The sequence below is a fragment of the Melopsittacus undulatus genome, chromosome 2 (assembly GCF_012275295.1).
Source record: "Melopsittacus undulatus isolate bMelUnd1 chromosome 2, bMelUnd1.mat.Z, whole genome shotgun sequence".
Lineage (NCBI taxonomy): Eukaryota > Metazoa > Chordata > Aves > Psittaciformes > Psittaculidae > Melopsittacus > Melopsittacus undulatus.
This window is the reverse complement of record NC_047528.1, coordinates 3,228,735-3,255,330: the sequence shown is the minus strand read 5'-3', so window position 1 is coordinate 3,255,330 and position 26,596 is coordinate 3,228,735. Positions and strand designations below refer to the sequence as shown.

Genomic DNA, 26,596 nt, shown 5'->3' with positions numbered 1-26,596 from the left:
GTAAAGAACTTCCTTAGATCCAATCTAAACCTCTGCTGTTTCAGTTTCAACCCATCACCCCTTGTCCCATCACTACAGTCAGCCGGATGGTCTTTAAGGAATCGAGGTACTTGTGCCCTTCTGTTTCTTCTCCATGTGGGGCTATCTGGAATTAGGGCCTGCCCATCCACCAGAACCCCCCTCTCCAGCATCCCTTAATGGTCACCACAGAGCAGCTGCCTCCATCACCTCCATCACCTCCATCAGAGCCGGAGGACCCCGAACACACTCACCGCTCCCCATGGCCGTGCTTTGGTGCTGCCGGTGCCCTCCTCTGCTCACAGGTAACGAGGCTTTCACTCGAAGCCCTCCCGGGCAGCAGGGCCGGAGCCAGCCCCGTGCTCTGAGGTAAAGCCGCAGGGAGGCCATGGCGGCGGCAGGGCAGGGATGGCGGTGATGGCCTCGGGGCTCTGCCCCTTCCTGCGCCTCAGTCACAGCAGGGAACGGGTCCGGCTGTGAAGGGTGAGGGGAGAGAAGGGGTGGCCATGAGGGGAGAGCGTGAGGGGAGAGAAGGGGTGGCCATGGGGTGTGAGAGATGCTGAGGGGAGATGAGGGGCAGCCATGAGGGGTGAAGATGATGCGTAGACAGACTCCACAACCAGTTAAAGCTGTAAAGTAGGTATGGTTTTATTCAGCCCTGAGGTGCATGGGGTTTGCTCCTCCAAAGCATGCACACCTCAGGGGTGTTCTCCCTGTACATTTATTCTCTTAAGGTATATATAGACATGAGGTTGCTCAATCCACCTATACATATTTATTATCCCCGCTTCGTATTATAATGAGCCGGGAGGTGCTTTGCGCCTGCGCAGTGCCCCTTCTGGGCATGGGCAGGGGTCTCAGGATGAAGTAGATGAGTCTTCCTCTTGTGAGTAGGGGTCTTCAGGATGAAGTAAATGAGTCTTCCTCTGCTTAAACTTTACACCTTTTAACCTTTAGACATGGCCTTAGGGTTTGGTCGGCGCCCAGTCTGCCTGTCTCCGGCTTATCAGGAGTCAATGCCCCGGTATGTCAGGTACTTCACAAGAGACAACACCCCTGGCTAACCAAAGGAATCCTTTTAGTCCCCTGTACATTGGCTACCCCTGTATCAAAGAGAGATTATGAGATGAGCTTAGGGGTGTGAGAGATGGCGATGAGGGGAGCGGCAGCCATGAGGGGAGAGTGTGAGGAGAGAGTAGAGGTGGCCATGGGAGACGCTGAGGTGAAATGAGGGGCAGCCATGGGGTGCAGGAGCAGCAGCTGTACTATGGGGAGGAGGGAGGGGGATGAGGGTTGGCTGTGAGTGGGAACCATGAGCTCAGTTCACCCTCAGTGCTATGGCTCTGGGGCAGCGCTGAGGACCGCTTGGACTGGAGGAGCTTAAAGGTCTCTCCCCACATAGCAGGTTCTAAGATGGCGGCGCCGCACCATCGAGACGCACCCTAGAGCGGCCCCGGCGGGACGGGCACTTCCGGTTCCGCCGCGGGCGGCTGGAGGAGGAGGGCGGCGGCGCCATCATGAGCTTCCTCAAGCGGATCCCGGCGCCGGCCGAGGGTGTCCGGCACCAGCAGCCCGACACTGAGGCCGTGCTGGCCGGGAGGTCGCTGGGTGCCGGTACCCTGTACATCACCGAGAGGTGAGTGGGGCACTGCGGGTCTGTGGGTGCGATGGGGCTCGGTACCTCCGTAGGCCGCGCTGTGAGGGGCCTCCCTGAGGGATGGTGGAGCGCAGGCCGGGAGCGCTGTGGGGTTTCGGGGTGATTTGTGAGCGGTGTGGGGCGGGCGAGGCGCTGGAGGGAAGGGATGGGATGCAGAGGGACATGGACAGGCTGGAGAGGTGGGACCGTGTGAGCCTCATGGAGTTCAACAAGGTGCTGCCCTGGGTTGGGGCAATCCCAGCACAAACACAGGATGGGGGAGATGGGATGGAGCACCTGAGGAGAAGGACTTGGGGTGCTGGGTGAGGAGCAGCTCCCCATGACCCGGCTTCAGTGAGCGCTGGAGCCCAGAACCCCCCCGTGTGCTGGGCTGCATCCCCAGAGTGTGAGCAGCAGCTCAGGGAGGGGATCCTGCCCCTCTGCTGTGCTCTGGGGAGACCCCCCCCTGCAGCCCTGATCCAGCTCTGGGACAGCAGCACAAGAGGGACCTGGAGCTGCTGGAGCGAGGCCAGAGGAGGCCATGGAGCTGCTGCGAGGGCTGGAGCAGCTCTGCTCTGGAGCCAGGCTGAGAGAGCTGGGCTGGGGCAGCCTGGACAAGAGAAGGCTCCTGAAGGGGAGACCTGAGAGCAGCTCCAGTGCCTAAAGGGGCTGCAGGAAAGCTGGAGAGGGGCTTGGGACAAGGGCCTGTAGGGCCAGGCCAAGGGGAATGGCTTGAACCTGCCCAAGAGAGGGGAGACTGAGCTGAGCTCTGAGGCAGAAGCTGTTCCCTGTGAGGGTGCTGAGGCGCTGGCACAGGGTGCCCAGAGAAGCTGTGGCTGCCCCATCCCTGGCAGTGTTCAGGGCCACGTTGAAGGGGGGTTTCCATTGTTCCTGCTCTAAATGATGTTTTAAACAACACAGGAGGGAACAGCACAGCACAGGAGCCCACTGGCCTGTGTATCCAAACCACAGCATCCTTATTCCCTTGACAGGGGAGTGGGTGATGTGGCCGTGGGGTTTCTGCTGTTATTAACTGCTATGGTTCAGTCAGGTCTCTCTGGTCACATTAATCATGTGGACACTGAATGTTCTCAATACTCAGGAATCAAGCTGGTTATTCTGGAAGATGTTATCTGAGCACTTCAGAGGTTCCTTTAAGTTCTCCTGCACTGTACAGTTCAAGAAGACGGTTGTTGATTAAAGCTGTTTTCCTCAATCATGGAAAACCACTCTAAATAGAATGTATTTCTGCAGCAGAACAATGTGGTTAGAACGGAAACATTTAAAACATGCAGTGAGAACTGAATTATCTTTTAGCACCTTTACAATTCAAAGCATTTACACAATGTCTAATATTGTTTGAGAGGCTTTTTCCCCACCTGAGCTTGTTGCTGATGCTCCTCTTGGAGCAGGATCTCTCTGTGCTCCCAGTCTCTGCTCTGTTCAGTTGTTTGCTTGCAGATAAAAGCACTTCTGTTCATGCAGCATCTCTCAACATGTATAATGTTGAGCTGCCTTGTAACTTGCTTTCAGTGGAGTTCTGTGTGAGGCACACACTGCCAGCTTCCTGCTAGCATGTTTCAGCACATCACAGGGCTCTTACTGGAGGCATTTGCTGCTACTGAATAAAACCAGTGGTGTTTGCAGGAGGGCTGTGCTGTGGGGGAGCTGGGCACCAGCACAAGAACTGGCCACCAGGGAGGACAATGTGGCTTTGAAGCTGTACTGTCTCTGCATCAAGAGCTGTAAACATTGAGAGCTGCCCCATCGAGGCCAGGAAGGAAATTCCTTGCTCCCACTTCACTCTTGCTTTCAGCCTGACTTCCCGAGGCAAGGAATCTTCTGTGACCTTTCCATGGGTTTTGTCCTCAACAAAAACCTGTAAACACCAAGTTCTGCACATGGGGGAAGTTCTCACTTCCTGCCCCTTGACACTTCTGTGCTCTGTGTGAGTTCATCCATCACAGACACCCAGATTTAAATGGGGTTTGATAGCTGGGCTGCTGGAAGGATCTTTGGGATATGAAAGAAGTAGCAGCGCAGTTGTTACGACCTCTGCTGCCTCTTGCAGTGGTTAGAGTGAGAACAGGGGGAAGCACAGGCTACAGTACATAGGCTGTGAGGTGAGAAAACCCAAATGGCCTGGCTGTGTTAGCTCTGCTGATCATAGATCTGGTTGTGTGTCTACACACAGGTCATTGTAATCCTCCAGAAATTACACTAGTAATAGAAACCACAGGACATGTGATAGTTTGAGTTACAAACCCCACTGTCAAGCTGCTGTAGTTCTCTTTGGAGTGACAGATACCTACAGGGAGGAGAAAATGAAGTGGCAGGGTGGGGAAATGCAGGGTTTAGTACAGGTGTGTTTTGGGTGCTCAGCTTCAGCTTCATGTCCTGTAAGAACAGGTTTCTTTTACCTCAGCCATCACTTACTGTATTAGGGCATGTCCAGGACCGTGTGTTACCTATGAGTAGAGTAAATGCTGTGTCCATAGTTACTCACTGTTTTGGGGTTGCTCTGCAGGTGTGAGTCAGGTCCATCACATTCCCCTGTTAGTTTCTAACCTCTTTTTTTCCCCTTCTCCTTCTTAGTCGCCTGTCTTGGCTGGAAAACTCCGGAGTTGGCTTCTCCTTGGATTATCCCACCATAAGTTTACACGCTGTCTCCAGGGACCTGAGTGCCTTCCCATGGGAGCACTTGTACGTCATGGTGAATGCCAGATTTGAAGGTACGACTGGAGCATTGCTTGGTGCTGGCACATGGTCCTGTGTGGCATGATTTCCCCTTGAAAACCAGGGAATTTGGGGCTTAAAAATGCCATGTTTCATTTAAGTATTTTCTGTTTCATTCTCTGAGGGGTGAATGTTATAGTAGAGTTTTGCTCTTGTCTTGTCAGAGTGATGTTTTGCTCTCAGCACATGACTCTGTATGACTGGAGCTGCCTGGAATTGGTTCTCTACTCCCTTACACTCACTTTAAACAGTTCATTTCCTCTGCCTTCCCCCTGTGATTCCAGCTGGAGCATCACTTCTGCTGTATTGAATGTATGTTAATGATGCTGCCCTCGCCAGGCTTGAGGAATTCCTGCTGTTTCACATTAGCCTGGAAGCTTTCACTCATTATCTCCCACAGCTTGCTTAAAAGCCATGGAGTAGCTCATGTCACCAGGCTGGTTCTCTATTTCCTGCAGAACCATTGACCATTCTTGCTGTGACCTGGAGAAAACAAACTATCTCTGATTATTTATGTGAGGGTTTTCTATAGTTTTGATGTATATTTGGTTTTTAATTGTCCTGGCAGACCTATTAATAATTGAAGTGTGTAATAAACTGCCATGTCAATGGAAGAGTAATGAGTGTTGAGTCTTGAGCAGGTCTCTTTCCTCTTCGTGCCTGTTAGTGATTGTAGTTAAAGGTTCAAATCTGGCATTTTATTGTGCTTTAAATAATCTATATCCTGAAAGTTCTGCAATACTGAGGAGGCAGGGGTGCTTTTACATTATTAATACTCTTCATTATTTCCTCCTTTTGTATTAATAATGTTCTCTGACAATTCATCACTACAAATAATGAGGACTACAACTAAGAGGACATTTATGTGTCCAACCTCTTGGTGGTTCCTCCCCATTTTCCTTTAACTGTGTTTATTTTAAAGTAATCTGAGCCTAGTGTGACAAAAGATTTTGTTTTCTAGCTTTGAATTCATTCTGACAGTGATGGTTGAAAATATGGATATTCTGAGACAGTTCATATCTATAGATCCTTAACAGACTGATTATTGTGGGTGGGTTTTAAATCTATGGACTGGCTACAGTAATTGTTCTCCAGCAAGTCGATCTGTTTAGTTGTCAAGTCTGTGATCTTAAAGGTCTTTTGCATACGATTCCATCGCTGCCCTGCAGTTCTCAACGGCTGAATCATCTCACACTCAAACCTCTCCACGTCTTTGGCTGCAGGAGTCTCTGTCCTTTGTTCGACAGGGGACATTTAGTTCTTCCTCTGGAAGTTCTGCTTGTGCTCTGTATGTGTGTGTGTGTGTGAACCTCAGCCCTGTTTTGGGAAAGGCACCCTGAGGTTGACTTCACTGAGAACAAAGAGCTGGGCTCAGCTGTGACAAGCTGAGCCTGCGGGTGGCTGTTGCAAAGGGGTTGTGTAGCTTCCTTGGAGACTTCATTTTGGGGGGCAGCTGCCTGGCAGCTTCTTGGCTTCAGTTCTGTGTGGGATAAAAGCCACTCTCAGAGGAACAGCCTTGACTGTATTCCTGTTGTTCTGGAGCACATAATGCACTTCTGAGGCTGTCAGTGCACTGTCCCCAGCATAGAGGGATCAACTGCAGCCACATTTGTGGGGTTTATACTTATGGAAAGTAAACGGTAAAGTCGTTGCTTACTTACCCGTGTATGTGGTGCCCAGAAGCTGGGAAACAGGGTTTTGCACAGGTGGCATTGGCTCTGGGTGTATTTCCTACCTCTGACATCCTGCTGGCCTCCTAGGAATGTCTGAAATCAAGTAGAGATGCTCTATAAACCTCAGAGTGCTCCAGGAGAGGCCATGCTGGGAGCTGTTGGTTTCATGACAGTGATGCTCAGGATCCCTCAAGTTCAGGTGATTTAATATATGTACCTAGCATTGTGTAAGGGAATGATATAAGGAAGATATCCTTGGATACAAAGAACAAGCTCTTCCCTGGGAGGGTGCTGAGGCGCTGACACAGGGTGCCCAGAGAAGCTGTGGCTGCCCCATCCCTGGCAGTGTTCAAGGCCAGGTTGGACACAGGGGCTTGGAGCAGCTGCTCCAGTGGAAGGGGTCCCTGCCCATGGCAGGGATTGGAACTGGATGAGCTTTAAGGTCCCTTCCAACCCAAACCAGTCTGGGATTCTATGATAAGCAGTGGGGATTATAAGGGTTCAGAATTAGGCAGTTTTCCTGCAGTATGTGAATAATTACGTGGCTATTCCAGAAATCTGGAATTATAAATGGAGAAGCTTCTGCATGACAAGTGCTGTTGAGGGGCTGTGGGAGGGCCTCATGTATCCATCCTGTGGGTGGGAGTGGGTTGGTTTGTGCCTCTCCAGGTTTCTGATGTGGTTATCTGTGTGTTTCAGTAATAAACATGTTTCTTTTCACTCTTTCCATTTCTTAAAGAGGCAGAGACAAAAGAGTCTCCTGTGGCTGAAGGGGAGGAGGAGGAAGAAGACAGCGATGATGATGCTGAACCCATCGCAGAGTTCAGATTTGTACCTAGTGACAAATCAGCCTGTAAGTGAAGAGGGAAAACTGGTTTAACATAAAGTCCTGGCTGTATGGGGAAGACAGTGAGGTATAGAGATGGAAATGATATTATCCTTTAGGGCCCTTCTCTAATTTCTGTGTGCTGAAAAGAGCAAAGTGTTTTATCCTGCTTGAAGTTGGAATAATTCAAGCAGCTGCTTCTTGAGGAAAATTCCAATGCTTAAAAATAGAGACTTCAAATACACAACAAAGATAACCTTATCTATGCACATTTGCAGGGAACGTGTATGGGAAACAGATGATGAAATACAAATTCAGTGAGACTTGAGTCAGCAACAATCTCATTAGGAACATGCTGATGCCCAGAGGCTCCCACTGGAAAACAGTTGTGTCCCATCTGGTGTGGAGCATACAGCTGAATCCGGGAGTCAAGAATCTTATGTGTTAAATGTCATATGGAATCCTGTAGTGGGTAACACAGACTGAATTGTCCAGAGATACACCTTTATCAAGGTCCCCAACACAAGAGGGACCTGGAGCTGTTGGAGCGAGGCCAGAGGAGGCCATGGAGCTGCTGCGAGGGCTGGAGCAGCTCTGCTCTGGAGCCAGGCTGAGAGAGCTGGGCTGGGGCAGCCTGGACAAGAGAAGGCTCCTGAAGGGGAGACCTGAGAGCAGCTCCAGTGCCTAAAGGGGCTGCAGGAAAGCTGGAGAGGGGCTTGGGACAAGGGCCTGGAGGGCCAGGCCAAGGGGAATGGCTTGAACCTGCCCAAGAGAGGGGAGACTGAGCTGAGCTCTTAGGCAGAAGCTGTTCCCTGGGAGGGTGCTGAGGCGCTGGCACAGGGTGCCCAGAGAAGCTGTGGCTGCCCCATCCCTGGCAGTGTTCAAGGCCAGGTTGGACACAGGGGCTTGGAGCAGCTGCTCCAGTGGAAGGGGTCCCTGCCTGTGGCAGGGGTTGGAGCTGGATGAGCTTTAAGGTCCCTTCCAACCCAAACCAGTCTGTGATTCTGTGAAATAACAGCAAAGTGCTGTACAGAGGATAAAGCTCCAGGCTGGGTCTGGAAAACCTGTTCTGTTTCTTGCCTGGCTGCAGCTTGTGGGGTGATGTTTCCAATACACATTCAGTGGGGGTTCTCGTAAAGGAATGTTCTAAGTCTTTTTGCTCTTTCAGTCTCTCTTGCCTGTTGTGGTGGGTATTGATGGATAAACAAGAGAGGTTTGTGTCTGTTTGTGTCCCTGCAGTGGAAGCCATGTTTTCAGCTATGTGTGATTGCCAAGCTCTGCACCCAGACCCAGATGATGAAGATTCAGACAACGACTACGAAGGGGAAGAGTACGACGTGGAGGCCCATGGTTTGTAACACTTGTTCCTTTGAAATACCTGCCAGCACCTCGATACCTGCTGTCTGTCATGGTTTGGTCTCTTTAGAAGCTTGTTGTTCGTTGCTCCTCTTGCTGAAACATTAATTTGCGAGAGGCACGTAAAACAACTCAAAATCTGAAGGAAATCTATCACAAATCAGTGAAATTCAGCAAAAACTTTGTTCTCGTGCTCCAAAGCCCCAAACACCAATATCAGCCTTTGCTGGTCCCAGGGGATGTGTTTGCAGAGGTGTGTGCTCAATTCACATCACCATGTATGTGCTGTAACTGATGTGAGCAGCCTTTTAGTCTCAGCTGTCTCATTTGAACATAATCTGTCTTCTTGTTCCTCCTCCCCTGCTTGATGCAGGCTCCTGACCTGATAAACACCAACTTGTCTCCACAGAGCTACAGCAAGGTGACATCCCTAGCTTCTACACCTATGAAGAAGGGTTGTCACATTTAACTGCAGAGGGACAAGCCACGCTGGAGAGGTTAGAAGGCATGTTAGCCCAGTCTGTCAGCAGCCAGTACAACATGGCTGGAGTCAGAACAGAAGACTCAATAAGGGAGTTTGAAGGTAAGAAATGCTTTTGTTTTCATACAGTCACAGAATTCCAGGTTGGAGGGGATCTTGAGGATCATCTGGTCCAGTTTTTCTTGGGGAAAGCATGACCTAGACTAGATGGCTCAGCACCCTGTCCAGCCTTGTCTTAACAGTGTCCAGTGTTGGGGAATCCACCACCTCCATGGGGAGATTATTCCAATGGCTGGTTGTTCTCAGTGTGCAAAATTATCCTCGTTTCCAGTTGGAATCTCCCCAGCAGTAACTTGTGCCCATCACCCCTGTCTTTTCCATGGGACTCCATGTAAAAAGGGAGTCTCCAGCTTCTTTGTAGCCACCCTTTAAATACTGGAACATGGGGATAAGGTCTCCCCTGAGCTGCCTTTGCCACAGCTGCTCACTGTTCACTCCTATGGAGCTTGTTTCCCCCAGGTCCCTTTCTCAGAGCTGCTCTAGCCAGGCAGATCCCAGCCTGTGCTGCACTCTGGGATTGGGTTTTCCTAAGTGCAAGACCTGCCACTTGGCCTTGGTGAGCTCCATCAGGTTCTTGTTACCCCACTCTTCAGCCTGTCCAGCTCATCCTGCAGGGTGGCTCCCGCTTTCCAAGTGTCCACTTCCTCACTCAGTTTGGTGGCACTGGCAAACTTCATCAGGGAACACTTGGTCCCATCACGCAGATCCCTTATGAAGACACTAAGCAGCATTGGGCCCAATATCAGTCCCAGGGGTACCCCACTGGTTACAGGTTCCCACTTGGAGAAGTAGCTGCTCATCACCACCCTAGGGGTGCAACCTGTCAGCCAGATTCCACCCACTGCATGGACCACTTGTCCAGACCATAACCCATCAGGTTCTTTAGGAAGAGGCTGTATAGGAAACCCTGTCAAAAGCCTTGGAGAAATCCAGGTAGACAACATCTACCATTCACCCCATGTCAGCTTTGCCACAGAAGTCCATCAGATTCATCAGGAAAGACAAACTAAAGCCCATATGAGAGCAGTGGTTCTGCAGTCTGGCTCTTATTCTGTTAAGAGCACATTTAAAGCTATTCAAAGGAATCATGTAGCCATTTGCTACACCAAAACATCATTTCAAGATGGAATAGTTTAACTCTGGCATTTAAGTCATTTTAATAAGATGGGGTGAGATGAGGTGGTGGGAAGCAGCTCCAAGTGACCAACTGATGGAGCTGGAACAAACCCACACACCTGGGAGCACATCAGTGTTTCCTTAGAGCCTTGCAGAGAGGTTCAGCAGAGGAGTTTCCTGTCCTGGCCCTCTCTTGTCAACAGAGGGCACCCGCTCCCTTTGCTGTGTTAACATCACCCGCTTGTGTGCGGTGGTGTATAGCATTGGCTGTTCTGTTTCCAGATGGGATGGAGGTGGACATAGCACCAGTAGTTGCGGGGCAGTTTGAAGATGCAGAAGTCGATCACTGAGGAGGCCACGTGCTGCTGTAAGTCCTGCTTTCCAACCCTCTCCAGTATGCAGAGTCTTCTGTCTCTGTGATGTGTATAATGCACAGATCTCCTGCAAGGAAGATATTGGGATGATGGTGGCTTAGGGAAGGAACAGGGAGCTGTAGTCAGTGCAGATGTGGAAAGATGTACAGTGATCTGTCCAAAATTGCTTGTTGGTGTAAACAATCACCTGCATGGAGGTGCCTGTCTGGAAGTTCATTCCTTCATTAAACTGTCCCATCTGAAGGGCTCGTGGATGCTGGAGCTGTTGCTAGGAAGTTATGTCCTTAGTGTCTGTTATTTCATTCTCAGTGTGCAGGAATTCCAAGGCCTTCCAGTGGGATGGAACACTTGACAAGTGCTGTGAGTCATAGAATCATAGAATAGTTAGGGTTGGAAAGGACCTTAGGATCATCCACTTCCAACCCCCTTGCCGTGGGCAGGGACACTTCAAACTAAACTATGCCACCCAAAGCTTCGTCCAACCTGGCCTTGAACACTGCCAGGGATGGAGCATTCACATCTCTTCCTTTACTGCAAGAGCAGGAACAGTTGCTGCTAAAGCTATGGAGCAGTTTGGATGGGGTTGTTAAGAGCCAACACCCTGCTTAGGTGGTTGTGCCAGTGACCATCACCTACACTGCTTTTTCTCTTGGTGGCATTACAGGACATGCCAGCGTTTCCTTGGCACTGGGACTGTATGGAGAGGCACAGGCACAGCAGGGTGGTGACCCCAGCCCTCCTGCAGCAGTGCTCACTAGTGCAGTGTTTGCCTGTGCTGCTGAAGCACTGGTGTGTTGTCCCACTTCTTCTGCCTCTCTCAGGAGAGGCTGCCAGATCTTGCCTTGAAGCAAGTACAGAACCATCCCACTTGGAATGCTGGAGAACACAGTTGTGGGCAGTAGCCAAAAGGTCAGGGAGGAAAAAGGAAAGGGCAGGGGAGGAAAGGGGCCCAGGAAAATGACATGCTGAAAAATTCAGTGGAAATGGGGCAGGAGTTGGTTTGGGACTACACTGGGAGAGAGGCTGCAGCCCCTGAGAGAGGCTGTTGTGGAGCAGTGATGCACGTCTGCTTCCCTCCTCTGCTCCTCCTTTGCCTTTGCTGTTAATACTCATGCACTAAGTCTCTGAGTAGCTCCGTGCTCATTGATCTTAACCACTGCTGTGGGTCCTGAGTTAGTATTTATTGTTGGGTGCAAGAGCTCAAACCTTGCCCACCCTAGGAAGGACTTTGCAGTACAGGGAGTTCTCCCAGTGAAAGTCAAGATACTGGTTGCCCCATTGGACTTAAGCTGATAAAGGAAAACTCTTTAGCTGTAGATGAAGAGCCTCTTAGTGAATGGGAAGCTTGGCTCTGATGATTCCATCTCCAAGATGATTTTTGATCTGTGGTTTATTAAAAGAATAAGTAATTGTGCTGTTGAAAAGTCAAATTTGAATGTGTATTTGAATACTTGGCCAGGACTAAGGAGAATAAGTGGCTGGTGGCAGATATCTAAGGAGCCTGAAGTGCTGGTGGAAGTGGTGTTGACTGGTCTCCTAGCAAAGCATCAAATCCACTCTGTAAGAAGTTGTTTTGGTCAGAGGAGTTATTCCTGCTGCTTAATCTGTGCCTTCTGTGGGGCTGCAGGTGGCTGTGGGGGATTAATGCTGTGAGAGGTGACTGGACAGGCAGTCTGCTGTCCTGCTTGTCCTTGTCCTTACTGGTCCGAGCTGAGGAGCTGGTCCCTGCCAGGGCAGATCAGGTGATGTGCACATGCAGTGATGCTGTTCCAGGTAGCAGCTCAGGAGCTGTGGGTGTGATGGGTCTTTCTAAACCAGCCTGAGTGCATTTATGATGTTAGTTAAGTACAGAACTCTGGGATGTACAGCAGCAATAAATAACTGAAGGTGCCAAGTGACAAGAACAGCTCTTGGAGACCTGTGCTAATGAGTTTGAGCATGAGGACGAGGGCAGCTTAGTTCTATGCTCTGTAAACAGAGCAGAGAGGGAGCATGCTCTGATCTCAGTACTGAATCACTGCTATGATCTTGTTTGTGGAGCAGCTGAGCCCTTTTAACCTTGTGAACCCCAAACCCACTGTGCAAGAACGTGTTGTTGGTGACCTGTTAGGGAGCAGACCGCTGCTCTGCTGCTACAGTGATGCCCTTGTGGGCTGCTCATGTTGCATATTCCTGCTCATTACCCAAATGAGATGTGGCAGTTGCCCACCAAAGCTCTCAGAGACTTGCTGCTGGTTCACGTGGGATGTTTCCACTGGTGTTTAATGAGCAGCTTTGTGTCTGGCACATCACGAGGTGCAGCTTGTTGTTCTGGAGTGACCAGTGTGTCTGTGTGTAGTGTCCTTAGCTAACCCGAGCTTAGAGCTGCTGCTGCAGACCAGTGGGTGTGCAGTGAAGTGCTGTTCCCTGTGCAAACAACAATTAACTATGACTTTGTAACGATAAATAACCTTTAATCATGTAAACTTGGTGTCTTGTATCTTTCAGATTCCTCTTGTGGCACTTGCAGAATAAGCTGTAAAGCTGAAGGCATGGCAGTGACTATCAGGAGTTAACCTTTCTTTTAATGACCTAAGCTTCAGACATCTAAGGTCTAAAAACGCTTTTATAGATGTTTAAACCAGGGTTTGACATTTGTGACCACTGTGGGGTTATTTAAGCAGCCAGAACCAACCAACCAACCCAACAAAACCTCTTTGCATCTAACACTTGAATGGGGCTAATCAGGGGGCATTCAGAGAAGCCTTTGTAGGAGTTCTGGGACTTGAGAAATCCAACTGTAAGTAGAACAATTTTAGATTGTCCTGGAATTCCCCATATTTTTGTACCTGTTCATTTGGGTGGGTAAAAGGGGACTAGAAATGTTACACAGCTGGACTAAAAGGACACAGGGTCAGATGGGGATTGAAAGCGAAGCTTCATATAATGCCCCTCAAAGTGACTGGGGTCAGTTCAGTGCTATCCCTTTCATTTCTCTGAGAGCAGGGTTTGGGTGGGAGAGGAGATGGCCTAAGAGTGTCAAGTCCTGAAAGAGGGAACTGGTTTGTGTCTTTGTATCACATGTTAACAATGTTGTGAAATAAACTAAGATTTCTTTTGTATCTCACAACCAGCTCAGTGCTGCAGCCTCAGTCCTTTCCTTCAGCAACTGGTGACTCTGAGCCCATGTCCTTTGGGTTCGGCACATTCTTGTAGAGCACAGAGTCCAATGAAGCCATTTCCTGGGCTACCTGCATGTGAGAACAAAAGGGCAATACATATTCAGAAGGCACCTTAATACAGAATTAGTCTGACCCATCCCAAACTTGGGAACCCAGATTTAGATGGCCAAAGCTTGGTCCTGTTGAAGCTTTCCCTGCTTCATCTCTGGGTGTTGGTAGTTGTGCCATGGGGCAGTGTCAGCAAATTCAAGTGGTTCACCCCCCAGTGTTCAGATGAAAGTTGTTCTTGATTTCCATTTGATTTGAAGTTGCCTTGTGGATTGTTTTCAGTAGGGATATGTTGATAGATGAGCAGTTTTCTTTACCAGCCCTGCATTCTTGCAGTCGTTTTGAACAGTCCTGCTGTGCTCAGCATGTTGGACATGGTGTGATTTCAAGGTATGTGAAAATTATAACTACCTTTGATGAATATTCATCAAGAATTGCAGCCAAATTAGTGATGATTTAATAGTGGTGTGAACTTGACATTGCTGAATACATTGGGTATTTAGTGTTATACAAGACGTGCTAGAAGAATGTCTTCACTAGCCCCTTTATCTGTATAAATTGGAATCATAGAATGGTTTGTGTTGGAAGGGACCTTAAAGCTCATCCAGTCCCAACCCCTGCCACAGGCAGGGACCCCTTCCACTGGAGCAGCTGCTCCAAGCCCCTGTGTCCAACCTGGCCTTGAACACTGCCAGGGATGGGGCAGCCACAGCTTCTCTGGGCACCCTGTGCCAGCGCCTCAGCACCCTCCCAGGGAACAGCTTCTGCCTCAGAGCTCAGCTCAGTCTCCCCTCTCTTGGGCAGGTTCAAGCCATTCCCCTTGGCCTGGCCCTCCAGGCCCTTGTCCCAAGCCCCTCTCCAGCTTTCCTGCAGCCCCTTTAGGCACTGGAGCTGCTCTCAGGTCTCCCCAGAGCACAGCAGAGGGGCAGGATCCCCTCCCTGAGCTGCTGCTCATGCTCTGGGGGTGCAGCCCAGCACACGGGGGGGTTCTGGGCTCCAGCACTCACTGAAGCCGGGTCATGGGGAGCTGCTCCTCACCCAGCACCCCAAGTCCTGCTCCTCAGGGCTGCCCCAATCTGACCTCTGTGCTTTATGGACTTTGCTTTCACACGCTGTCATCAATGAGGTGGAAGCTGGCCTCTAAGCCAGTAAATCCTGGCTGCTTGTGGGTTTCTATCTCTACTTTCTCTTTCCCCTGGCTGCCTGCTTTTATGTTTGATGACCTTTGTTCTCAAGACCTTTTCCCTGGGGGCCTCATGGGCTCAAGGGAGACATGCAAATCAGTTCATTATGTCAGTCCTATTCGTGTAAGAAATGAGGTTAATAACAGCCTGAGTAAGCCAATGAAGGCAAAGTCCCAGGGAGGGGGAAACATTATCTCCAGTGTATGGATCACTTTAAAATAGGTAAAAAAGCAGCAAATCCATAGAGTGGCAAGTAGAATCCCCCCAAAGCATCTGTTTAGAAGCAGTGGGTAATGTGTTAAAAGGACACGTTTTTCAGAGGTCTCACACGCTGGGTTCTGTTCTAGCAACCCTCCATGGCTGAGTTACAAACAGGCAGATGAATGTAAAACCAGCTGCAAGATCGTGTCTGCTCATGCTCACAGGGTGGTCTGGGTAGTCCCTGCTGTGAGGAGTTTTACTCAAGACAAGTCTCCTTTATTAGGCTTACTCACACTAGTACCCAGGAGCTGCTGACTGATCTCCCAGCAGTTGTAGTTGTCATCAGTGTATTAACAGGCTGCTTTAGTTTAATGACTGAATACAGGGTCGTGGGTAAGGCTCTTGTAGCAAACCCAGTTTCAAGTTCAAACAGTTGATTTCGCAATATAACCTTAGAGGCACATTGGATAATTAAAATGAGAGAAGACTTGATTGCCACAGGGAAGAAATGATATGAGAATGTTTACTTCCCCAGCTCTTGCATGAAAAGGCAGCTGACAGCAGCAGCCGGTCAGGACTTGGTTCATCATCTGACTGCAGGAAAAACCCCATCAAAACCTGTCTGATTCCTTCCCTTTCTCTCTGGGCTGCTATTACTGGTAGCTTTGTAGAACTGGTTAACCACCTCCCCTGCCAGACCTACGAACTATAAAGTGAAGTCTTCAGTTTAAAAACTATTGGCATATATAAGAATTAAGATGCATTCAGAAGAATCCACCTCCTGCTAGAAAGAGAACTTCAGGGGATGATGGTACCTCTTGGTGGTGTGCTTCTCAGTGGAGGGTATAAAGGGTGTTTGTGGCAGTTTGTGTACACACCTTTCATTTCTTTACCTGTATTACAAATTCATTTATTAAAAGTCAAACATCTGGTAAGAGTTACATGAAATAAGTTCCACATGATTCATCCCTATGTACTGTGTCTGTTTTACTGTGTGCAGAGGCAGCAGTGATCTCAGGTGAAGTAGTTTGGGGTTGGTTTTTGCCCAAAATGCCCTTTTTTTTGTGTGTGACTACAGAAACTTATGATACTTTATTACTGCTTTTTCCAACCAAGATAAACATTCAACCAGCTGCAGTGGGATGGGATGGGATGGGGCAGAGCCTTCCCAAAGGAAGTGAGGAGTTACTTACCTGCACTGTTATTAGGGAAACAATGCTGGTCCTTCAGACTGTTAATATCGGTGTAAGGTGTCTCTAGAATAGAGGTACGAGGCCTCTTCTAGGGAGCAGTGTAGCCTTTCTTCCTCTCCTGTGTTGCAAGGAGGAGTATGATGAGGTCAATAGAAGAATGAAATCTTCAGCTCCTTTTTTATGCAGGTGCCTTCTATGGGAAGCAATCCAGCACAGTCATCACAAGGACTGAGTATGTCTCTAAAATGAGCTTTGCAAACTGTTGTAATAAAGGTCAGCAAATGGCACTTCTGGCTAAAGTGACAAAGTTGCAGTGTTCTAACTGTCCTTCACATTCCTAGGGTTTAACGGTGGCACGTATCTCAAGATCCCAGTGTGCTGTTACTAAAGAAGTGTTTGAATACAAAGTTGGAAGTCAAAGATTGCAAATACGAAGTCTGGAAATACAACTGAAAGGTGGTGTGGAAGTTGTGGTCAGCAGTTTTCTGGCAGCTTCACAACCTGAGATGTTGAAGGTGTATTTCAATGTCACTGCTTGGTGTCAGGAATTGATGGCTCAGGAGATCCGGGGAAGGATTTCACCCCATATGAAAGCCACAAGTATTGTACCTGGAAAAGAGAAATCGCAAGGATGAGTTTGTGAGCAGCATCTGTTTTGATAACCACATTGGGTTTAGGTGATGTCAAGGGGTACAGCACAGTAAATTGGGCTTTTTGAGGAGTATTTTGTGAAGATCATTCTAGTTTCAAGTTTATTTTGAAGCTGAAAAATTATAGAGACTATAGGTTCTTACTTAAGAAACAGAACATCTCAAATTGGAATGGACCCAGAAGGATCAGACAGTCAAAAAAAGGGCACCTGAATACAGCTTAAGATCTTTTTGTCTCTCCTGGAAAAAACTACTCTGTTTCAGAAATGAATGTCTGGTTGACAGCATTCCTCACCCAGAACTTGTACCTTATGAAGCTCCCTACATCACCAAAAAGCTTACTAGAAGGGATTATAGGCAAAAGTTCTTCCCTCTGAGGGTGGTGAGGTGTATTTTCTGTACTTTAATGATAAATCACTGTTGATGAATTGGTATAGACTGTAGCATTTCTCCCTAATCCCGTTCTAAATCCCTCAAGACATGGTTCCATTTGAGTTAACATCTGCTGATTGTCTTAAGTCAAAAATCACCTGAAGGCGTTCTGCAGAGCAGGATACATCTTGCTAAGTAGGAGATGGTGTTTGAGAACACCTCCTGTTTGTTCAGATCACTTGCCAGAACCTTAAATCCCAAGTACTTACAACCTGGAAAGGTTCCATGTGATTTCAGGTAGAAATCAGTCAACACACACAAAGCTAAACCTGGATTTTGGGAAGTACCGTGTGTTCTGTCAGGACCAGGTGATGCCCACACCAGCTTTGCCTACAACACTTCACTAGCTACCAACTGGAACAGCACACAGGATTTTATCTTGCTTAGCAATAGCTTACTCTATGTTCATATCCTGTTTGGGTATCTAATATATCAAAATGATAGTAAAGTGAATTTTAGTTAGCCTAAAACTTCTGTCTCCATTTTTGACTGAGCATCAACCCAAGCAGAACATGCACAGATATAAACTCAAACAAGAAGTTCTTTTAACTGGTGCCCTTTGAGATATTTCCTGTTTATGTTTCATGTCCTGTTGTACCTTCCTCGCTGTTGTACCTCCTAATAGGATTAACACTCACAGAAGAATTTGGGATTAGCAGCTTCCTTATATACCCTCTACACAGCAAGCTCAGGAGCTGTAGGGACTCACTGTGAACAACCAACAGCATGGAGCAGTTTCATCTGCACACAACTTGAAATCAGCAGCTTCCAAATTAAAACTGTCATTTAAGTTGGAGAAAATCTAGTTATTCATATTGTTTATTCTTGAATTGAGAAGAGATTGTTTCCAACCATGACAGGGAAAACCACAGAATGGGAACTGTAAAGTTTAGACACTATGGAGATAAGAAAGATTTGGTGTTATAATATAATTGGGAAAGCATTTTTAAGCACTTGTGCTAATACCTATGGGGTTTTTAAATTACTCATCCCTATGTTCTTGTATAGTGTCACAAAGCAAGACAGAAACTGTGCTAACCAGGATGTTTTTCCTTCTGAACTTAATCAGGTTAATATTCACTTCCAGGTGGCCTCTTCTCCTGTTAATACTCTGGTGGAATCTACAAGTGGGCCCTTGGTCAGTGGGAGCATTTGCAATGTACCTTAAACAGGCTGGACTGTAAGACAAAGGTGTAAAGTCCCAAACAATAGGCAGCTCTGAAAGGATCCAGAGTAAAGGGCTGTTGGTTTATAACTAACCAGTTAACCCTACCTAAACACTAACCTTTTCCCACATAGGACTGTGCTGGTGTGGTTGGTTGGTAGTACATCTTCTTGCTCAGAGTATCCCAGAAGTACTTAGACTTTGAACATAGAATCAGCTGGGTTGGAAAAGACCTTTAGGATCATCAAGTCCACCTGTTCCCCAGCACTGCCAAGCCCAGCACTAAACCATGTCACTGAGGGCTTCATCTACACATGGCATCTAAACTAAGCAATGATTTAACCTAATATGGTTGTTTCTTAAAATGATCTTACTGTAACAGCAGATACTATTTTGTGAATGAAACTGGTGTTTAAAACTTAGTGTCAGATGCTTGAGTCACAACAGCACACTACAGGTGCTCCACACAGAGCATGACACAGGTTTGAAATCCATAGCCTGCTTGTGCAGAGTGAACCCATGATTCTGAATGACTTCTACCCAAATGCCTCCCATGGCAGGGGGTTGGAACTGGATGATCTTAAAGTCCTTTCCAAGCCAAACCACTCTGTGAGTCTATGATTCTATGTTGTAATTGACTATGTTCTAGATTTCATTAAAGCAGACCATCAAATGAAGAACACCAGTTCCTGATTTCTGAACCAGGTACGGAAAAAGACTTCCTCAAATACACAGAGTATGAAGAACTTACCCAAGGATGGTGCTACCCAGTATACTAGTGAGTAACTCAGAAACTTCTCATAGAAACAGTGTGGGTGTAATGACAAAGCCAATGCTGGGTTAAATATTGCTCCTGTGAGATTTCCACCTGCAGTAAAATGCAAACAGTATGGAATCAAACAATATGAAATCAAATCTTTATTGGTATTTATTCTAAATTAAAACTGAAATGCACATACACAATACTAAAGGCAATGTACACCCTGCAATGAAATGAATTAGCAGAAACCATTTGAGTAGATAAACTCTGTGTAATTTACCTTGATGGCAGGGTTAAGAGTTTAACTGTTCACTAAAATGCTTCCAAATACCTGAAGTGTAGACTGTAACCTCCTTTATCTCTCCCTAGCAAATGCTCTTTAAAGAGATGGGTTTGGCTCATGTTGAATGCTTCTGCTGATAAGTTCTTTTAGTCTGTAGCATGCTTGTAGAAGAGAAGGGGGAATGGGTTTTAACCTGCCTGAGGGGAGACTGAGCTGAGCTCTTAGGCAGAAGCTGTTCCCTGGGAGGGTGCTGAGGCGCTGGCACAGGGTGCCCAGAGAAGCTGTGGCTGCCCCATCCCTGGCAGTGTTCAAGGCCAGGTTGGACACAGGGGCTTGGAGCAGCTGCTCCAGTGGAAGGTGTCCCTGCCTGTGGCAGGGCTTGGAGCTGGATGAGCTTTAAGGTCCCTTCCAACCTAAACCAGTCTGGGATTCTATGAAGTTGTTCTCTGCCTGGGGCCAACCCCCACTTTCTGTCCTGGGCATGACGTGCTGTGGTATGGAATACCCCTTTGGGTAGTTTGGGTCAGGTGTCCTGTCTCTGCTCCCCTCCTGGCATCTTGTGCCCCTCCTCACTGGCAGAGCATGAGAGACTGAAAAGTCCTTGATTTAGATGTAAATGAAGTTGCCTCGACATTCTCTAAATAACTAGATCCAAACACATTACGTTGTGGGGACTAAACTGTAATTACACAGCAGATGAACCTGCAGGTGTTTTAACTCTGACATATGTTGTGCCTCTCATCACAATCATGCATGAAAAGCATTACTCACAGCAAAATCCTCCATATTTCTGTTTTATTAAACACCCCATATCTGTTTTATATCTTAATCTGATCCCTTAACATCTAATTGTGTTTAGTTTCTTAAAGTTCCTCCTTGATTTTCCCCAGATAAGCTCTGCACTCCCCCTGGGTACAAATACCACCCACTGTAACCCTCATTAGTATGAGCATCAGTTACCAAAAGGTCTTTGCCATTTTCTGTTCTATTTCTCTATACAGAATATAGTCTCTATATACAGATATTTCTCTATGCAGAATAGTCTCTTTATGATTTCTTTTACTGTTATTCCAGGTCAGGAAGGTTTTAACCTTTGTTGATCTCCTCAGTTTACTCTGGTTTAAATGTGTTCTCCAGCACAACTCAGATTTACTGTGCACGCTTACACATTTAGTCTGTTATTGTGTGCTCTTGACGCATGAAGAACCTCCATGGTTGCCAGGGAGGCCATCTACAGTTATTCCATCTAGTTATGAACATACTGCTTCTGCTTTTATAGCCACAAACATACATTTAAGAGTAGAATTTCATTACCAGGATGCAGCTGCTGTTTTCTGAACATTAAACAGATGTTTAGCCACTGTTTTTCTTCAGTATTCATTACTAATAACTACCAGGTTATCAACCATAGGCCAGGGCCACTTGTATAATCTTATTTAAAAATCCTTTTTAGACATCTCTGTGCACCAGAAGGATTTTATAGCAAAATAAGTGTAACATCTATGTTGTTGTACCCAGGAAAGCTTAGATTGGATCTAAGGAAGAAGTTCTTTACTGTGAGGGTGCTGAGGCACTGGAATGGGTTGCCCAGGGAAGCTGTGAATGCTCCATCCCTGGCAGTGTTCGAGGCCAGGCTGGACAGAGCCTTGGGTGCCATGGTTTAGTGTGAGGTGTCCCTGCCCATGGCAGGGGGTTGGAACTGGATGATCTTAAGGTCCTTTCCAACCCTAACTATTCTATGATTCTATTTTTACTCTTATCCTAAATAAATCTTTTCCCAAAGGAAATATCCAAGGATAGTCCTTAGCAATATGTATATGGTGTGTATCCCTAGCTTCTGAATCACTCCCTTCATATGCAAAGACATAATGTTCTCTTTTCCCTTCTATTTTGGAGAAGAAACAGCAAATGCAGAAATGGAGCTTTTCCGCACAGGTTGTGCTGTAAAAATTTGGTCTGTGGAAGGCTGGATGTTAAAAATGATCCAAATATTTTTAACTAGGGAAAAGTAGAAAAAACCCTTAAGGAACAGCTTGAAATGTTGAAGCTCCTGTATAATCTGGCATTATTTGTTGCATACCCAAGTACCAATAGGGGGTATACACAACAGTGACACATCAACAGTTAGTTCTTCCAAACACCTTCACTCAGTCACCATATAAATGTAGTTGAATAGTTCTGAGCCCTGCATGTGTATCAATACATTTGGACTGGGATAAGCCATAGGGATATGGGTATCCTTCAAAATAACACCCAAACTAAAGTGGAATTGGAGATACTCTTGCTTACAGCCCCTTTTTAGACAGCAGTTCTTCCTCCTACAGCTTTCAAACCCATAGTAGAAAGTAATTCATAGAATGAAATGTGATGTATTATGGATGAGGTGTATTTTCTGATGTTTCTGGTTCATTCATAACTAATAAGCACAGGTCCTGAAGGCACAACTGATGTGGTTTTTAAAATCAGAGCATAAAACCCAAATCAACCTGGTTTTATATTGTAGATTTAAGGAGAATGGAGTGTATACTGGGGAATGTGTATGTAGATGTGGGCAAAGAGGTACCAAGAAAGGTTTGAGAACCTCTTGGTGTCCTAAGTACCTACCTAACCTCCCACTGAAAGGAGATCTGTTACAGGGCAAGCCTGTGACTTTATCACAGGAAGACATTCATAACAGCAGCATTTTCCCACATTTGTTATAACAGCTCCATGATAGGAATCTCTGATTTTGTGCCTTCCTCTAATTCAAGAGGCTTCAATCAACATCTTAGGAGTGAAGAGGAAACACCCAAGTTCATGCCTACAACAGGGGGAGGACAGCACTTTTCACCTTTCCTTTTGAAGCTGAGTGTACAGCAAAGAATGCAAACCCTAGGAAGATTGGAGCAGAGTGAACAAGAAAGAATGGGATTCAAAAGAAGCATGGCTGGCAGGTCAGGGGAGGGGATCCTCCCCCTGTACTCTGCTCCTGTGAGACCCCCTCTGCAGCCCTGATCCAGCTCTGGGGCAGCAGCACAAGAGGGACATGGAGCTGTTGGAATGAGGGCAGAGGAGGCCATGGAGCTGCTGTGAGGGCTGGAGCAGATCTGCTCTGGAGCCAGGCTGAGAGAGCTGGGCTGGGGCAGCCTGGACAAGAGAAGGCTCCTGAAGGGGAGAGCTGAGAGCAGCTCCAGTGCCTAAAGGGGCTGCAGGAAAGCTGGAGAGGGGCTTGGGACAAGGGCCTGGAGGGACAGGCCAAGGGGAATGGCTTGAACCTGCCCAAGAGAGGGGAGACTGAGCTGAGCTCTTAGGCAGAAGCTCTTCCCTGTGAGGGTGCTGAGGCGCTGGCACAGGGTGCCCAGAGAAGCTGTGGCTGCCCCATCCCTGGCAGTGCTCAAGGCCAGGTTGGACACAGGGGCTTGGAGCAGCTGCTCCAGTGGAAGGGGTCCCTGCCTGTGGCAGGGGTTGGAGCTGGATGAGCTTTGAGGTCCCTTCAACCCAAACCACTCTGGGATTCCACTAAGTATGGGGTAATACTAGGTTCAGGATCTGCTCTCTGGAATGCATATGCATTTTTATAGTAGACTTAATTCCCAATTAAAAGAAATTGGAAGAAAACTGTCCATGTAGCACAGGGTGCTCTGTGTACAAATACAGACAAACTCTATGTTGAAGAGGGCAAAGGAGGTCTGATGATTCCTAGAAGTACACAGGGATCGATTGCACTAGAGAGTTGTAACAAGTCCAAGTTTATGACAAGGAAGAGAAGGAGGTGCACAACCTTCTCCTGACAGACAAAGGCCTGAGTCCAGCCTGTCCAGTGACAGGGGCATGAATCCTTTTTATGAACTGTCAGAGAGAAAGCCAATGTGACACATATTATTTTATATGACTATCTGCTAAGTAAGAAAAGAATGTTAAGAGCCAGAAATCCAGCTTTTTATCCTTGTCAAAGAGGGAGGATAACTTTTAGCTACACTTTAAACAAGGAATTCAGAAATATATTTGATCTGCTAAAATGCACTGACACCTTCCCTCTGCCTTCAAAATTAGTATTAGCAAGTAGTTCAAACTACGAAGTTAATGCTTAGTATTCTCTATGGGCTTCTTTTAATCTTTCAGGTATTGGCTAATTTTAGGTAAATATAATGAGTAAAGGGTTTTTTTCATTAATACAACTGAAAATTCACCTGTACTTTATGCTACTATATGCTATTATGGTTGATAGCATAATACAGTTAAACCTTTTACACAGGATGTCAGGGACTGCCCAGATGTTTGCTGGTAAGAGAATGATTTCCCTCTCTCATAACTGGATTTGATCATTTCCTAGATGACTGTGGCGGGTGCTGTAGCACAAGCACTTCTATAACTATCTCTGTATCCCAAGCTACAGAATCTCCTTCTGTACAACCCTGCAGGGTGACAAGTGACACAACAACTCTGGTACTTCACTGGGGGCAACAGGGAGCATCCACTGCGGAATGAAGTTCAGACTGACTCCCCTCACTGCTTCCTTGCCCCTGATCTGATGCTGCCCAAGGGACAGTGTCCCCACACTGGGAAGCCTGAGGTGACAACCAAGCAGAGGCAAGGACATGGATACACAGGGCACTACAGAGACAGGCTCTTGTCAATGCCACGATACAACAGTCACCTGATACATTCCCTTTTCTACACTTGGTTTCATTAAGTATTTCATCATTTCTGCATGTATGCTACAAATAACCATTCCTGCTTCTGCTGTAAGGATTTAACAGTTAAACAAACTGCACTGCTATGAATTATGCATTATTTAAATGCAGAACTTATGCCATATCACCAGTCTGTACCCTGCTGTTGCACAATCCGTGGTGTTTTCCTTTCGCAATGCCATTTAGGAATCAGAGCACCCTGTCTGAAACCTCTCACGTTGTATCAAGTTGGGTTATGAAACGACCCTTCACTGAGCTATTTTAACAGTGATGTGTGAAAACCTTTCCTCGTGGATTTGACACTGTTTTACATTCGAACCTCATTTCATTCGTAGCCCCACACCTGCCTGGAATCTAAATCAGGGAAACTTTATATAAACTCCAGATGAACTCTGCATATGTTGGACCAAAGACTCTCCTTGATGCATTCCTTGTAGTGTAACAGCAATCCTTTCACATCTTAACACTTTTAAGTCTATAAACCCCCCTCCTTCTGTTAGTTTCACTGCAGGAACAGAGAAAAGCACAGACTAACCTGCATACACCAGCATGGTGATGAGAAGAGCCATCAGATGGACCCTGTACTTGGGATTAACTCTTTCCGCTCGCAGCAAGGTCAGCTGGAAAACGGCAGAGAAGAGCAGTTCTATGCAGAACGCCTGCACCACCGTAGTCTGCATGGGGCTGCTGCATCCCTGCGAGAGCGCTCCCGAATGTGCCTCTGCTATCCCCAGGCTCCAGATGCAGCCCATAAACACCCTGGCAAGCACCGCAGCCACGAACTGAGCGGCGATCTTGATCCCCCCGGTCTGGAGCGGTATTCCAGAGCTCCACATGGGCTGCAGAGTGCCGCAGGGATTGCAGGCGCTGCCGCTCAGGGTCAGGCCGTGCAGGACGGTGAAGCCATAGGTGAGGCTGAGGCCGACGTGAGGTTTCGGCTCCACGCTGCCGAGCAGGCAGAGCTCGTTGGTGCAGGCACAGATCTGGAAGGTGCTCAGCAGCTCCATGAGGGCAGGGACAAGGCGGCGGTTTAAGGAGAGCCGGCGGAGGATCAGTCTCTTGCACAGCCCCACGGCCACCACGATGCTGACCATGAGCAGGAGCGAGACCTCAGCCCCACCGACGGCCATGGCGAGAGGCTGACAGGACGGAGGCTTCGCTGTGCTCCAGCCCCACCACTATGGAGGGAAAGGGAAGGAAAATGCCCACCCCTTTCCCTTGCCAGCTTCTGTCCCCACCTGCTTGGAGCCTGACTCACCGGGAGCAAAGGGCAGGCAGCCCGGCTGCCCAGGGGGAAGGCAGGGAGATCCCTGTGTCCTGCTGGGAAGCGGCGGGGACGAGAAAGCTCTCCCTTTGCAGTGCTATGGAAGCATGGAGCGGTTAGAAGTGGGCTCCGCTCTCCCTCAGCGCTGAGGCGGGCGGGCTCCCCTCAGCCAGCCGGACAGCGGACACGGTTACAACGGGTCCCCGGTGCCTGGGAGCCGGACTGGAGCCGCAGCCCCACCGCGGAGCCGGTGTTACGGCCGCCCCGTCGGCAGCGGCTGGAGGGGGAGCCCCGGCCCCTCAGCGGCTGAGGAGAACCGGAGCCGGGCCCGCCGGCAGCGAGCGGAGCGCTGAGGGAGCGCGCATGCGCGGAGCACGAAATGGCGGGGGGGGGACACACGGGGGTGTCCGGTACGGGACGATGGCGCTGAGGGGTGGGGGGTTAATTAGTATTAATGAGTGATTAATGAGCCAAGGGGAATGGCTTGAACCTGACCGAGGGGAGACTGAGCTGAGCTCTGAGGCAGAAGCTGTTCCCTGTGAGGGTGCTGAGGCGCTGGCACAGGGTGCCCAGAGAAGCTGTGGCTGCCCCATCCCTGGCAGTGCTCAAGGCCAGGTTGGACACAGGGGCTTGGAGCAGCTGCTCCAGTGGAAGGGGTCCCGATTGGAACTGGAGGAGCTTTAAGGTCCCTTTCAACCCAAAGCAGTCTGGATTCGGTGACCCTATGAAATTTAGGACCAGCAACACATCAGCTCTTGGTAAATTTGGGAATAAAAGGGTATTGGGAAAGCCCAGCTCCAGGAGGATCGTTTAGCTGTGAGAAACGGGATGTTTTTTACCAGGAGGGGTTAAATCCGGCAGTTAAATAATGATAATGTAAAGAGAGGGAAGGAGAAACAGGCAGAGTCGTTTGTATTTGGCTTTTTTGTTTATACAAGATTAGATGTCAAGAACAGTGACTGAGGCAAGGCAATAGACTTGGTGGTGTTGAGCCATTGTGAAAGTTCTGAAGCACCTTCATGAAACCCCTGAATTGAAGCAAGTGCTCTTCCCAGCAAGGATGTTCTGTAACTGTGCTATGGAAGAGCAGGTACATGCAAGCATAGAATCACAGGATGGTTTGGGGTGGAAAGGACCTTGTTCCAACCCCCTGCTGTGGGCAGGAACACCTCACACTAAACCATGGCACCCAAGGCTCTGTCCAACCTGGCCTTGAACACTGCCAGGGATGCAGCATTCACAGCTTCCCTGGGCAACCGATTCCAGTGCCTCAGCACCCTCACAGTAAAGAACTTCTTTATTATAT

At 48.0% G+C, this 26,596-nt stretch overlaps 2 protein-coding genes across 3 annotated transcripts; one reads left to right on the top strand and one right to left on the bottom strand.

Annotated features, from left to right (window-relative positions):
• Positions 1 to 1,488: 1,488 nt before the first annotated feature.
• On the top strand, positions 1,489 to 13,388 carry CLNS1A (chloride nucleotide-sensitive channel 1A). The gene is made up of 7 exons (XM_005144768.4): positions 1,489 to 1,654; positions 4,250 to 4,386; positions 6,803 to 6,916; positions 8,129 to 8,239; positions 8,655 to 8,828; positions 10,185 to 10,269; positions 12,764 to 13,388. Exons 1-6 carry the CDS (start codon positions 1,536 to 1,538, stop codon positions 10,250 to 10,252), a joined length of 723 nt encoding a protein of 240 aa, XP_005144825.2. The 5' UTR covers positions 1,489 to 1,535; the 3' UTR covers positions 10,253 to 10,269; positions 12,764 to 13,388.
• On the bottom strand, positions 13,244 to 25,613 carry AQP11 (aquaporin 11). Of its 2 annotated transcripts, XR_004080019.2 has the most exons (4): positions 24,562 to 25,613; positions 19,062 to 19,178; positions 16,064 to 16,672; positions 13,244 to 13,506 (listed from the first exon to the last, which is right to left on the bottom strand). XR_004080019.2 is itself a non-coding variant. In XM_005144770.3 (3 exons), exons 1-3 carry the CDS (start codon positions 25,154 to 25,156, stop codon positions 16,620 to 16,622), a joined length of 765 nt encoding a protein of 254 aa, XP_005144827.2. In that variant the 5' UTR covers positions 25,157 to 25,613; the 3' UTR covers positions 15,741 to 16,619. The 2 variants fall into 2 exon arrangements, 1 of the variants encoding a protein (XP_005144827.2); XM_005144770.3 differs by lacking the exon at positions 13,244 to 13,506 and having other exon boundaries at positions 15,741 to 16,672.
• Positions 25,614 to 26,596: the final 983 nt, after the last annotated feature.